Source organism: Mustela nivalis (genome assembly GCF_964662115.1).
Source record: "Mustela nivalis genome assembly, chromosome: 17".
In the NCBI taxonomy this organism is placed as follows: Eukaryota; Metazoa; Chordata; class Mammalia; order Carnivora; family Mustelidae; genus Mustela; species Mustela nivalis.
Window position 1 is genome coordinate 48,060,864 of NC_139036.1, and position 13,548 is coordinate 48,074,411.

Consider the following 13,548-nt stretch of genomic DNA (forward strand, 5'->3'; position numbering starts at 1 on the left):
TTTAAAAAAGAGAAAAAAAAAAAAAAAGAAACCAAGGCCCATCTCCTGCATCACTTTTATTTATTTTATTTTTGTCCCCTGCATCACTTTTAAAGCCATAAATCTAGAGAGCAGAAATCTAGAACTTGCCACCATCCCCATTTCTCTAATGCTCAACTTGGCAGACGCCAGCAGTCCTCTCCCCCTTTGAATTCAGGAGGCCAGCGCTGTAGGAGTGTAGGTAAGAGAAGAGCAGATTTGCTGCCAGAGATTTCTAAGCAGTAAACATCAAGTTCCAAATCCTGTGAAAGATGGACCACCTTGGCTTTTCCACTGCTGTGGGGAAAGAAAAACCTCTTCATAATCTGTACTTTTTGGTAATTATTTTTTATCTTCTTAAAAGACCACCCCTTTCAATCCAACTAATTTTTTTCTTTAAGTATCAGGGATTTCTGGGCACCTGGGTGGCTCAGATGGTTAAGCATCTGTCTTTGGCTCAGGTCATGATCCTGGGGTCCTGGGACGGAGCCCCACATCAGGCTCCTGGCTCAGCAGGGAGTCTGCTTCTCCCTCTGCCTCTGCCTCTCCCCCTGCTCATGCTCTCTCCCTCTGTATCTCTCTGTTGCAAATAAATAAATAAAATCCTTAAAAGTTAAAAAAAATATATCAAGGATTTCTTTTAAAAAGCAACTTGAGGAGTGCCTGGGTGGCTCAGTGGGTTAAGCCTCTGCCTTCGGCTCAGGTCATGATCCCAGGGTCCTGCTCAGTGGGGAGCCTGCTTTCTCCTCTCTCTCTGCCTACTTCTCTTCCTACTTGTGATCTCTCTCTCTGTTAAATAAATAAATAAAATCTTAAAAAAAAAAAAAGCAACTTCATTAGGAGATGACAAGGCCAAAACTGCCTCACCACCTACATTTCCTGATAAAGCCTCTTTCATTCATTTACTCATTCATCATCCAACCATCTACCTACCTATTCATCCAGTAATTACTTATCATGTGCCCAATATGTGCCACGTGCTGAGGACACAATGATGAACACGATGGACGTGGCCTGTGCATTCAGGAAGCCCATTGTGGACTGGAGGAGATGGGCAATGAACATACATATAACTAGGGCTCTCACAAGTACTATGAAAGTGAGGCAGAGAAGGCTAGCTGTCTCTCAAACTGGGGTACTCCTTTCTATAGTCTATAGCTGTTGCTGGGAAGAAGCTGCCCAGCCAAGTCCCAGATTCCCCATGACCCCAGACATTTTGGAGGATCTATGTGACTAGCTCACAATGGAGTGTGAGGAGAAGTGCTGTGTGTCACTTCTAGGTCTAGGCATTATAAGAAGGCATGCCTTCTTTTTTTTTTTTTTTAAGATTTTATTTATTTATTTGACAGAGAGAGATCACAAGTAGGCAGAGAGGCAGGCAGAGAGAGAGAGAGGAGGAAGCAGGCTCCCCTCCAAGCAGAGAGCCTGATGCGGGACTCGATCCCAGGACCTTGAGATCATGACCCGAGCCGAAGGCAGAGGCCCAACCCACTTAGCCACCCAGGCGCCCGAAGGCATGCCTTCTTTTGCTTTTTCATTCTCCTTCTGCCAGGTGGATGTAAAGAACTCTAAAATCCTAGTACCCTAGGCAGGGATCAACAAATTGAGCCTGAGGCCTGTTTCTATAAAGTTTTATTGGAACAGGGCCACACCCATTTATTTACACATTGTCTGTGGCTGTTTTCCTGCTACAATAAAGAGGTAAGTGATTTAAAAAAAGAAGAGTTAAGTGATTGCAACAGAAACTATATGACCCACAAGCATAAAATATTTACTATCTGGCCTTTTAAGAAAGTTAGCTGAGCCACAAGATGGAAGGAGCTTGGGCCCCTGAATCAACACCTAGGGATGGCCACCAACCCACCAGGAATATCCAAACAGGACTCTTCCACAGGCAAGAAACAACTTCTCATTTGTTGTAATAGCTAGTGTTATCCTACCTCTTACAAAAAATAAAGCACAATGTCCAATGAGAAAATGTAAGAAAACAGATGCTCGAAGTAAGACTCCACTACTCTTTCCTTTTCTTATTACACCATCTGAGTCCTAAATGTAATGTCAACACTGCTAAATGTTTTAGAGTGTCATACTTTTTAAACGGTTCCCAAGAGTATGATCTCCAACTCAGTAAAATTAAGCCCAAAGAACATTTGCATTTGAAATCTTTGCCTTACAATACACAACCTACCCTTCTAATCTGTAGTAGTGTTCCTTTTTTAAAATAAAGTAAGTATTTAATCACGCCTCTAAAAACAGCCCTGTATACCAAAACAAAAGACTTCCCGCTAAAATATAACTTTTCCTCAATAATAATGAAGCCCTCCTAAACAAGTCACGTGCTCGAACCAGTTTAAAGCGAATGTCATCATCGTTAGGCACTGGAGTAATATAGAAGTACCATTTTCTTTGCTAAAGTTACAGTAACTGACTTCGAGGGCATGTAACTCAGGTAGTCATAGCATCACCCTATGAAAAACACAGCAACCATAATGAGTCCCTCCTACTCCGCTTCATATATTAATACTAAGCTGATGTGTGTCACATCCTCAAGACTCAGCACCAGCTTCTCTTAAAAAGAAGTCTCATATTGCCATGAGAAAGAAAAAAGAAAAAAATCAAATACATGATTCATTAAGTCAAAACAAAAAAAGAGTGAGTATGCACACGTGTGGTGTATATATACTTGCAGAAATTTAAAAAAAGAACAAAACCAGGATATATAACAAAATTGTTAACCCCTTCCCACTAATGTGATTAAAAATAAATAAATTTTTTCTTTGGGTTTCCTATGTTTTTAAAATATTGTCTGTGTATTTACTTTGAATAAGATAAAAAGTTTATGAAACTAGAAAACAAACAATGTTTTGGACCCTTAGCTTTCTTCCTCCCCTTGTTTTGCTTTTTTGCTTTTGTTTTTTGGTTTTCTTTTCTTTTTTCTTTCTTTCTTTTTTTTTTTTTTTTGCAGTAGAAAGACAGGCTGCCATTTTTTAAAGCATTCTTATTTAAACAGAGGGGAGAAAAAAACCTATTAACAGAGAAATGAAACCAGCTTTGAACTACCAAAATACTACAAACTAACAAACCCGCCAAAAAAGCGCTGGCAAGGCTATGAAGAAATTAGAACCCTGTGCTCTGCGGGTAGGAAGGTGAAATGGTACAGCCGCTGTGGAAAGCAGGACGGCAGCTCCTCGAAAAATCTGAAACAGAATTACCATCAGATCCAACAGTCCCACTTTGGGGTGTGTACCCAAAAGAACTGAAAACAAGAGCTCAAAGAGCCATCTATACACCCACGGTCACAGCATTATTCAGCATAACTAAAACGGGGAAACAACCCAAGTGTCCGCTGCTGGATGAATGGATAAGGAAAATGGGAGTACATGCACACAACCGAATGGTATTTGGTCTTAAAAGCAAATTCTGACTAATTGTGATTACGCTAAGTAAAATAAGCCAGGCCCCAAGGGACAAATACTGTCTGATTTTACTCATATGACAGAATCTAAAGGACCAAGTGGAACTATGGTTTGCTAAGGCCGGGAGGGAGGGAAGAAATGAGGAGTTACCGTTTAATACGGTAGACGGCTTCTGGGGTACAAGATGAAAAGAGCTACGGGGACAGATGGTGGTGATGAGGCCATAAGAATGGGGATGTACTTAATGCCACTGAACTGTACACGTACAATGGTTAAGATGGTAAATTGTATGCCATTTGTATCTCACCACAATTAAAAAAAAATATATATATATAAAAGCGTATATGAGCCTATGACTTACAAGCTATATAGGCTACAACTGTATGTTTATCGCTTATATATTTTGGAACATACAAAAAACACAGCAGCTTTTTAAATATACAAAAACAAGTGTGAATGGAAGTTCTCCTATTTTCTTCCCGCACCCTAACGGATCACCCGAGTAGCCGTCAGGGGGCCCAGATCCCGAGACCGCCACAGCCTGGAGATGTGAGGTCCCTTCTCCAGCCCGCATCTCACTGTGCACGAAGGCAAGAGGTGTGCCCGTAGCGGCCAACCACGGACATCGACTTGCCTTCTCTTCCTCCTTTCCTTTGCTGGCATTCCAGGAGTGCCGAACCCTTCTCCAGGGTGTCAAGAATATGCAATCCTGGCAGACTCAGCTATAACAAATCCTCAGCAAGTCGCAAATCCCAGGAAATTTCGAGAGAGACCGAAATACGAACCGCATGCAAATGCTGCTCTCCAGTGCAACAGAGATCTTGAGAAGCTCACTGAGCTGCTAGCACCGGATCTAGAATGAGGTTTACCAGAGAAGTCTCTCGCATGCCCGGAGAACGAAGAGAGACCCCAAAGCCTAAGACACACAGCTTGTGTGAAAACCCGTGACCATCGACTAGAAAAACGAAGCTGGATCTAAACTCCGGCCATCCCGGAGAGAGCATGTGCACTCCGCCACGGCAGGGACTCACCTTTAGCATTTCCGGTTCTTGGATATCCAGAGACCTCGTGTTCCAGTGTTGTCGGTTTTTATGTAACCTGTGATATTTATGAGCACTTGGTGGTGTAAAAAACCAAATCATGCAAACCGCAGTCATGAATCCAAGACCAATTCCCAGGAGGAGTCCGTTCACGTAATGGGGCAAAGGGAGGACGAGGTACCCATACACGCACATTATAAAGAAGCCCAGTGTCTTCACGGGTAACTCCGGGTGCTGCACGGCCGACTGGGCCTCGTCCTCACTGTCAAGGGCCGGACCGTCCCCCGCCAGCACCGCAGGCTTGAGAGGGCTCTCCGGGAGCTTGTCGACTGTGCTCTCGGCCTCTGCTTCCAAATCGAAGTCCTCTGAGTACAGCTCGCAGAACTCCTCATCTTCCTTGCTCACTAAGGCAGACAAGGAACATTTCTCAAGAACTAGTGAGCTCGTCTTCAGGCCTAAGTCCTTCAGGCCGCCCCCCTGGGAACTACTCTTGGGCTCCGCCTCTCTTGGGGGCTCACTGGAGGCCCTGGGGTGGTCACCCGTGGGGGCGCTGGGGTCACTGCCGCAGCCGTCCCCCTCTGAGTCACCGTCCTCCTCCTTGATGCTGTAGTTGTTACTGCTTTCCAGGTGACCGTTCAGGCTGGACAGATTGGAGAGTTCCGAAGCACTTGAAGATAAGGCTTTGGGCCTGTGGCTGCCACTTTCTTCCCCCATAATTTTACTGAGGAGCTGAAAAGGCTCATAGATGACTTCTGAAAGGCGTCGCTTCGTGTCCTCGATTTTAGCCTCCATCTCGGGCACTTTGAAAAAGGAGCGCGTATCGGAGGGAGAAGTCAGCGGGGAAGAGGGGGCGGTTTTGGAGTCTCCGCCTGTGTTTCGTGGCTGTGTGAACGGCTTGAACAGGGGCAGGTTGAGCTTGGAGTCAGGGGGCTTATAGGACACGGCGTCTGACTCCTGCCGGGAGGTGTCTGTGGACAGAGACTTCACTAAAGTCTTCACCAAGTGCCTGCGCCTCGAGGGCTGTGGGAATTCTTTTGGCTCCACCTCGGTTGACTGGGACTTCGCGTGGCTCATGAAGCGTCTGGTACCGGACAGGGTGGAGGACGAGGCACTGGAGGACAGGCTAGGAGACTTGGAAGGAGAGGACAATGGGGAGGAAGAGCTGATTTTCTGCTCGGAAAGGGAAGACACACTGGGAGAGCTAGCTAAGGGCCCCAACGAAGACGACCCTGGGGACAGAGCCGATGGCACTGTGCTTAATACTTGCACTGCCGGAGCAGGGGTCTCCAACAGCTTTACCGTGTTCTCGGAGACGGGCAGAATGGCAGGGGACACGCACAGGCCATCTGCCACGATGGGCTGGCCGGCAGGGCCAGTGGAGTCATGGCCACCCTGGGTTTCAAGGTAAAGGTCTTCCTTGGCTTCGAGCGCCGTCACAATGCTTTGGTCGTCCAGCCCCTCCTCAAGGTACTCCCTGAACTCCTCCTCCTCTTCCTCCTCCTCCTCGCCGGACGCCGAGAAGTGAATGGCGATAGTGTCTCGGGACACGGACCTCTGCACGTGCACTCTGGGGGCAGATGGTTTTGGCATGTCAGTGGTCTTCTCGGCATGGCGACCATTCAGACTTGTCATCGCCGGCTTCACGAGGGCTCAGGCTCTGTGGAAACAGCAAGGAAACCAGAAGTCAGGGAGCCGTTTCTCCAAGGAGGGGCTGTCGTGTGCACACAGGAGCGCAGATGAAGCTCCCTTCCAAATGGTGATTATGATTTTACTTGGCAGATGGCCACTCTTTTTCACCCGAGCGGGTTTGATGGTTTAATTTTCACCAGATAAATCCCAGTTAGGCATTCTCTTTTATGAGCAAGCTACAAACCGGTATTACAGAGGCCCTGCGATCTGTCTGACTTCACAACAGCTGAATAATTGTTTCCTCCCTCCTAACTGGCTCATTTCTACCAGCCTTTCCCTATCTCAACCCTTGAAATACCTGCACAATAGATGTCACCAGAGTCATTTCAGAAAGCCAACAGGCTAGAAAGCAGCAGCCTGGGGATTTTGATGATCTTGGAACAAAAATGTCACCACTGTTTTCTAGCTATAAAAAGCCAACCCAGGAGGATCATTGCTTCCATTGCTATTTTCCCAGCAATCCTAACAATTATTTGGCTTGCTTCTCCCACCAGGACTCATACTATCTTGCCACGGCAAAGGAGCAGCCAAGTCTCCAAGGGTGGAAAGGGAAATCTCTAAATGGATTGCGATCAACTGTTGGCTTCTTTGTTCCCCAGATGGCAGAGTACTTGGGTAGCCATGAAGACAAGGTCAGATTCTGGAGCTTCAGGACAAAGGAAATGTATTTTAAACTAAATCCAAGATTCAGAGGGCAGAAAAGTTAAGTCTCAATGCTATAATCTACCACCAACCAAGAACTCTGTTAAGAGCTGCAGTGAAAAACATGGGAGCTATGCTTTCTGCCCTTCTGGAGCTCAGCAGCCAGCTGGGAAGAAGACAGACACTTGAAAAGCTGTGCGGCACAACAGAAGACACCAAGCTGACCCTGTGGTATCTAGTACATTCATTACCTCTCCCCCTATTCGTTAAAGGCCTGTTTCCTGGACACCACTCACCATGACAGAGCCTACAAAATGCAAATTAACACCACAATCCGGAAAGAGACCATATCAAAGGAGCTAAAACACACTTGAGGAATGAACCTCACATGTTCTGAGGAGGGTAAGAGCAGTGTGGGAAGTAGCTCACCTGCTCAGCCTTTTCGGATGGGTATGGGGCGCCTGGCTGCCTGTGCATGTGACTCTGAATCTCAGGGCTGTGAGTTCAGGCCCCACACGGGGCATGGAACCTACTTAAAATTTTAATAAATTAAAATTATGAGTGGATGGACAGGTTGTGGCGGAAGGAGCATGATCAGAAAGAAGCGAAAAGGTGTAAAGATGAGCATGGGCTTGATGTGTTCTGCCAGATGGGCCTTTACCTCCAGGAGGGTGGGCGGGCGCTGGGGAGCAGTGGGAGACCAGCAGCACAAGAGCGGCATCATGGGGAGCGGAAGGGCAGCCCTGGGGGCTGCTGGTATATACATGCGGGCACACAAATAGGGCTCCTGGGACCTGCTCCTTTTGCAGCTGACTCTGTGGGACCCGGAACAAGCCACAACTTCTCTGGTTCTCAGAATCTTCATCTGTAAAATGGAGGATCAAGAGTTCTTTCCAAATCTAAAGTCCTACACGATTAAAGATGGTTGAATACAACCCAACATAACACACTTCGACAAATAATCTAGGATAGACGATCAATGTCACGTTGCGTGTTGTGTTTCTTTAGTTTGAAGAACTCCTATATTTGAGTCTTCTGTCAAATATTCATGTGCAAAATGCGGGCACCTGATACTACCAACGAAAGAAAAAGTAAATCCATGGTGGGGGGGGTGGGGGGCAGTGATCCTGTGTCATGAGAACAGAAAATACCCTAATGATGACAAGAACGGCCATTCAAGAGCACAGTCGCAACATGGACACATCTGAAACTACACATTTTTAGCATCAATGCTTAAGAGAAATTACATTCATAGAAACTTTCCAACCGAGTTTTGTCCATGCTTACCACGACCCTCAGGTTCTCCTATCCCCAAGAGATTCAGGAAAAGAAAATGATCTTTATGGACAGAGAAAGCAATTTAAATCCAGGAGCTGATGGCAAGTTGAAAACACACGCCTCAGGTCCAGAACAATCCTCTCCGGTTATCTTTAAACCAACAGGTTTGTAAGCTTAGTAAGGAGAAAAATAACAAGCCCAACACACGTTTTCTTCTTATTTAACTGTCACCTAGTTTTATAAGAGTAATTTAAGAAGAAAATTATAGAGGTAATTTGAAAAGTTTGATACTTGATAATTCTCAGTAGGTTGAAAGATAAGCTTCACTGAAATTGCTTTAATAATGGGGCACCTGGGTGGCTCAATCGGTTAAGCATCCTACACTTCGACTCAGTTTGTGATCTCAGGGTCGTGAGATCGAACTCTCTGTTGGGCTCCCCACTCAGTGAAGGGTCTGCTTGAAATTCTCTCTCCCTCTCCTCCTCCTGCTCATTCTCTCTCTCTCTCTCTCAAATAAATAAATAAAATCTTTAAATTGCTTTAATAACATAAAGGATGACCTGTAAGGCTCTGCTGCTCGGAGTCTGCGTCCTCGGCAGCAATGGCTACATGTTAAAATGACTGTGGGCACAGGGGTAAAGACAGAGCCTGACTTGGGTGCTGAACAGTGTGAGTCAGTCCTCTGGGAGCAAGGCAAGAGTGGAGAGAGGCCTTAGTGTAGTCGAGGATGCCTGGGAATCCGCGGGCAAAGTCAGGGCCAGGCAGCAGCCAAAGGGAGAGAACAGTGTATCCAGGAGCCTGTGGTACCATGAGCAAGCACCTGCACAGGAAGGGCCACCCCCAGGGGCCTACTTGCCCAGTCCTCCTCCACACGGTCAGGTCCCCTGACTTGCGACTTGAAAGCGCCTCTGCTCATCTCTGATCAGACTATCTCACGGCCTGTGTCAGCCAATAGGGCCCAAGCTGGACCCCATGCAGAGCTGGCTGCCAGGAAGCCCACTAAGGGCGGGCAATCTGGCTTACCCCCCAGTGTCTTTCTCCAAGGCTCAGGTGGTAGCCTCAGGGACCCAATGTAAACTCCCCCACATCCCTGCTGACCAAAGCCTTGGCTCTATTTCACCAGTTTGTGGGTTTTTTCTTTTTCTTTTTTCTTTTTTTTTAAAGATTTTATTTATTTATTTGACAGAGAGAAATCACAAGTAGATGGAGAGGCAGGCAGAGAGAGAGAGAGAGAGGGAAGCAGGCTCCCTGCAGAGCAGAGAGCCCGATGCGGGACTCGATCTCAGGACCCTGAGATCATGACCTGAGCCGAAGGCAGCGGCTTAACCCACTGAGCCACCCAGGCGCCCAATTTGTGGGTTTTTTCAATGCTTATTTTTATGTTTGTATTTTATCGGTTCTTTTCAGTTTCACCTGATAAAATATGGATAAAACAAGCCCTGTGAGGCCACAGCAGCACTACTACTGTTTAAACACAAGAAAATCTTGGGGCCCTGTTTGCTCATCTGCAAAATGAGGAGATGAGACCGAAGAAAAGCTGCTTCTAGGACCAACATTGCTGGGTAATGGAATGTCGTGGAATCAGAGACAATGGTTTGGGTTCCGGACAACCCTTCAAGTGGTCACTGCCTCCGCTCGGTCCTCCCAATGGCTGGCTGCTGGAGCCTGCAAAACAGACCCTCTCAGTCACAGCCCTGCAGGACGACCAAGGTCAAGAGAAAAGAGCACCTGACTGCTGCCCAGGAAGATAACGTGGTTTGTCCAAGGCCATGGCACTGACTCAGAGGGGGGAAGGGAGAGACAGTTAGACACGGCTTTTTGACACTGATGTCCTGATGCCCTTTTCACCACAGCAGGCTGCCTCCTCGGGCATGTCACACACGTTCTTTATGACTGCTTTGTCTTGGACTTGGTACCCGCCCTCTGCGCTCCTTCACCGACGTTTAGGGACAGCTCTCCCAGGAGCTAAAAGCTCAGTTTGCAGCCACCAGCCTGTGACCAGCTGTGCAGAGAAATTAAAAGTCATCTCATCATCCACCTGACAATCCAGGATCTTAAAAAATAACTAGCTCCTGCCCACTACTTCAACTCAATTATAACCGGGCTCCAGAAAAGGAGACAACCTTATCAAGCCCTCAGGAAGTATAAGGCCAGAAAGGAAATTTCTTTCCCAACAGGTCTCCTTCATCCAAAGCCATCAGCAGATCACAGGACTCTGGGCTCTGACCCTGACTTCTGAGTCCTACGAGGGGAGGGCCTCTAGCTCATGTTGCCAAAGAGGAGGATTTCCTGCCAGAGGTGAGTCTGAACAAAAGTCTGATTTGGTTGTGAGCAAAATGGGGCTAAAGATTAACCACATCCAGCCCCAGAACGGAGGGGGGTAGCAGAAACAACATTGATAAACTGAAGCTAGAGGTCTGGTGTCTAGGAAGGCAAGGCCTATCATCAGGCTCACCATTCTGCTGCAAACAATTAACACTGAATTTGCTATTAAAAAGAAAAAAGAATCTTCTAGAAGCACTCAAGCTTTAACAATTGGGAAAGGAAAAACCAGGCTGAGGCTAAGGCCCACGGGAACCCAGAGAAGAGCTCTGGAGAAGCCAGGTTAGCCCTTAGAGCACTGGATGATTCCTGGCAAACTGGAGCTTTCATTTTCACGATCTCCTGAGCAGAAATCGAAGTTCCAGGCTGACCGAGGTAGAGCACTAACTGAAGAACTTACCACAATGAACTAGAACCCAAGAAGGCTACATCCACTCAGCAGCAAGTGAACGACAGACCAACAGGCCCCCTTAGCTCTGAGAACTTTGAGGACATCACACTAAGCAAAGTACACCAGTCACAGAAAGACAAATACCGAATGATTCCACTTACCTGAGGTACCTCGAGTAGACAAATTCCAATAAAAAGAACACAGAATGGCAGTTACTAGGGGCTGGGGGAGAGGGAAATGGGGAGTTGCTGTTTAGTGGGTACAGGTTTTCAGTTTCGTATGATAAAAAAGTTCTGGAGCTTGCTTGCATAACAAGGGGGATATACTTAACATCACTCACCCAAAAACAGTGAAGACAGTAAATTTTACGCTGTGTATGTTTTGGCATAAATTCAAACTAAAAAATATTTTTAAAAATATTCAAAACTTTACAATGAAATACTAAAATACTTGGAACTCCTTATCATGCCAATGAAAACAATTCTACTCATAAAGTTCATACTGTTCTTCAGCTTTTACCATGTGGTTACATTCTAAGGTAACAAATGCAATTGTATTTATGCTCCCATACTTCTGGGAAGTAAAAACAAAAAAAAGCTATTTAGAACCCAATGCTCCCTGAACCTTAGCCTTGGTTGGGTATGTTTCAGGGAAAAAGGACATTTCAAACTGTTCTGCTTGACCTGTCTTTCCTAAGATCCTGACTGCAATTCTCCTTTAAAGTTCCTATGCCTTGTAAAGATGGTCACTGTTCTCATTAAGACTGAGAAAGCCTCCTCTCTCTATAAATAAATAAGGGGTGTCTGGGTGCCTCAGACCATTAAGCATCTGACACTTGATTTTGGCTCAGGTCATGATCTCAGGGTTGTGAGATCGAACCCCAGATAGGGCTCCGCCCGCACTGAGAGAGAGGAGCCTGCTTAAGATTCTCTCTCCCTCTCTGTCTGCCTCTCCCCCTCCTTAGGCACAGGCTTGTACTCACTCTCTAAATAAATAAGGGGCGCCTGGGTGGCTCAGTGGGTTAAAGCCTCTGCTTTTGGCTCAGGTCATGATCTCAGGGTCCTGGGATCGAGCCTGGCATCTGGCTCCCTGCTCAGCAGAGGAGCCTGCTTTCCTTCCTCTCTCTCTGCCTGCCTCTCTGCCTACTTGTAGATCTCTGTCTGTCAAATAAATTAAAAACAAAAATGAATAAATAAGACTGAGAAAGCTTCAAAGGAGGGCTTCTCTCCCTAGCATTTATGCTGGATTCGATTCTATCCAGTCTAAAACAAGGAATAAATCAATGGCTCAGCTCCCATCTAACCTGAACTCATAAAAAACAAAGACCTTAAACAGGAAGCCAGGAGCCAACTGCCCTCCCCGTCGTGAAGTCCAGGAGGCTCTCAAACAGTAAAGTCAAGGTTAGGATATGAAACATCCATGAAATTTATTTTATTTCTAGTCACTCAAAAAGGTTATCAGCATTAATTAGGCCATGAAAAACCAATCAACAATAAATCAGACTATATAATGAAAAATGAAAAGCTATTTCAAGACTCAATGTTGGCATTTATTAACTCAGATGTAATAACCTTCCTGAATTCTGGTGATTTTTTTTTCGGGGCGGGGAGCTAATTTTCTAATAAAAATTGTCCTTCTTACTTCTAGCTGTCTTTGAAACAATTTAATCCTGGCATCCTACAGGGCCATAAAAAGAGAACACAGTTCCTTCCAGGTCACTCACTGACCAGCAATTCATCTACTTGGTCCTTCCACATTAAAACAAATAGCGAGGGGTGCCTGGGTGGCTCAGTCAGTTGAGAGTCCAACTCTGGATTTCGGCTCAGATCATGATCTCAGGCTCCTGAGACTGAGCCCCATCAGGCCCCAAGGTCAGCAAGGAGTCTGCTTGGGATTCTCTCTCTCTCTCCCTGTGTCCCTGCCCCCATTCACATGCGCACACGCACGCGCACACATACACTCTCTCTCTCTCTCTCTCAAATAATAAGTCTTTTTAAAAAATGATGTGACCATTATTATTATCATTACTATTAATTTCTAAATCATATACTAGATTAGAGAAAGCACTGGAGGAGGGAAAAAGAGGAGGAGGGAAGCAAGGAAGAAAACAATTTTTAAAAAGATTTTATTTATTTTTTTGAGAGAGAGAGAGAGAGAGCACAAGCAAGGGGATCAGCAGAGGGAGAGGGAGAAGCAGGCTCCCTGCTGAGCAGGGAGCCCAATGTGGGGCTCAATCCCCAGATTCTGGGATCATAACTTGAGCTGAAGGCAGACGCTTAACCGACTGAGACACCCAGGGGTCCCAAAAAGAACAATTTTGATTAAAAACTCAGCTAGTCTCCAGATAACATGGGCACAGTAATAGAGCAGATCTTAGGAAGCAAGCCTGTCTGGAATATGCCTCATTTTTCAGAAGCATCACTAATCCTTCAAGATCATTATTAAAATGCTTTGTCTTTGTAAGATTCAGCCTGTTGGATATTTGCTGCCTCTGAACAAGCCTGCACTTGGACGTATGATGTGTGAGTACCGTCTGCTAGCCTGGGCTGTGTCAGTCAATACTTTTAATTCAAAAACTTCTCCTGGAAGGGGAAAAGAGGCAAGCTGCATTGTGTGGCGGAGGATGGCTTAATACCCCTTATCTGTGCTTTTTTAAAAATAGGATTTGGTTTTATAAAAAGTAGGGAAGAGGCCTTAAGACTATTTTTCTGCCTTGATGGTGCAGAGAAAACAGCTGAATCTGGTCAAACCA

At 45.9% G+C, this 13,548-nt stretch overlaps 2 protein-coding genes across 4 annotated transcripts in view; one reads left to right on the plus strand and one right to left on the minus strand.

The window, feature by feature from the left end:
* Positions 1–13,548, plus strand: part of TACO1 (translational activator of cytochrome c oxidase I) — a 742,329-nt gene that overhangs the window by 477,599 nt on the left and 251,182 nt on the right. The window lies entirely within an intron of this gene.
* Positions 1–13,548, minus strand: part of TEX2 (testis expressed 2) — a 105,505-nt gene that overhangs the window by 54,101 nt on the left and 37,856 nt on the right. For 2 of the 3 annotated variants that reach the window (XM_082706640.1, XM_082706638.1), the window contains exon 2: positions 4,466–6,131. In XM_082706640.1, coding sequence (XP_082562766.1) covers positions 4,466–6,106 — 1,641 coding nt within the window. In that variant the 5' untranslated portion in view covers positions 6,107–6,131. Of the gene's footprint in view, positions 1–4,465; positions 6,132–7,466; positions 7,671–13,548 lie in introns of all 3 variants that reach the window. The other variant, XM_082706639.1, reaches the window with a different exon arrangement.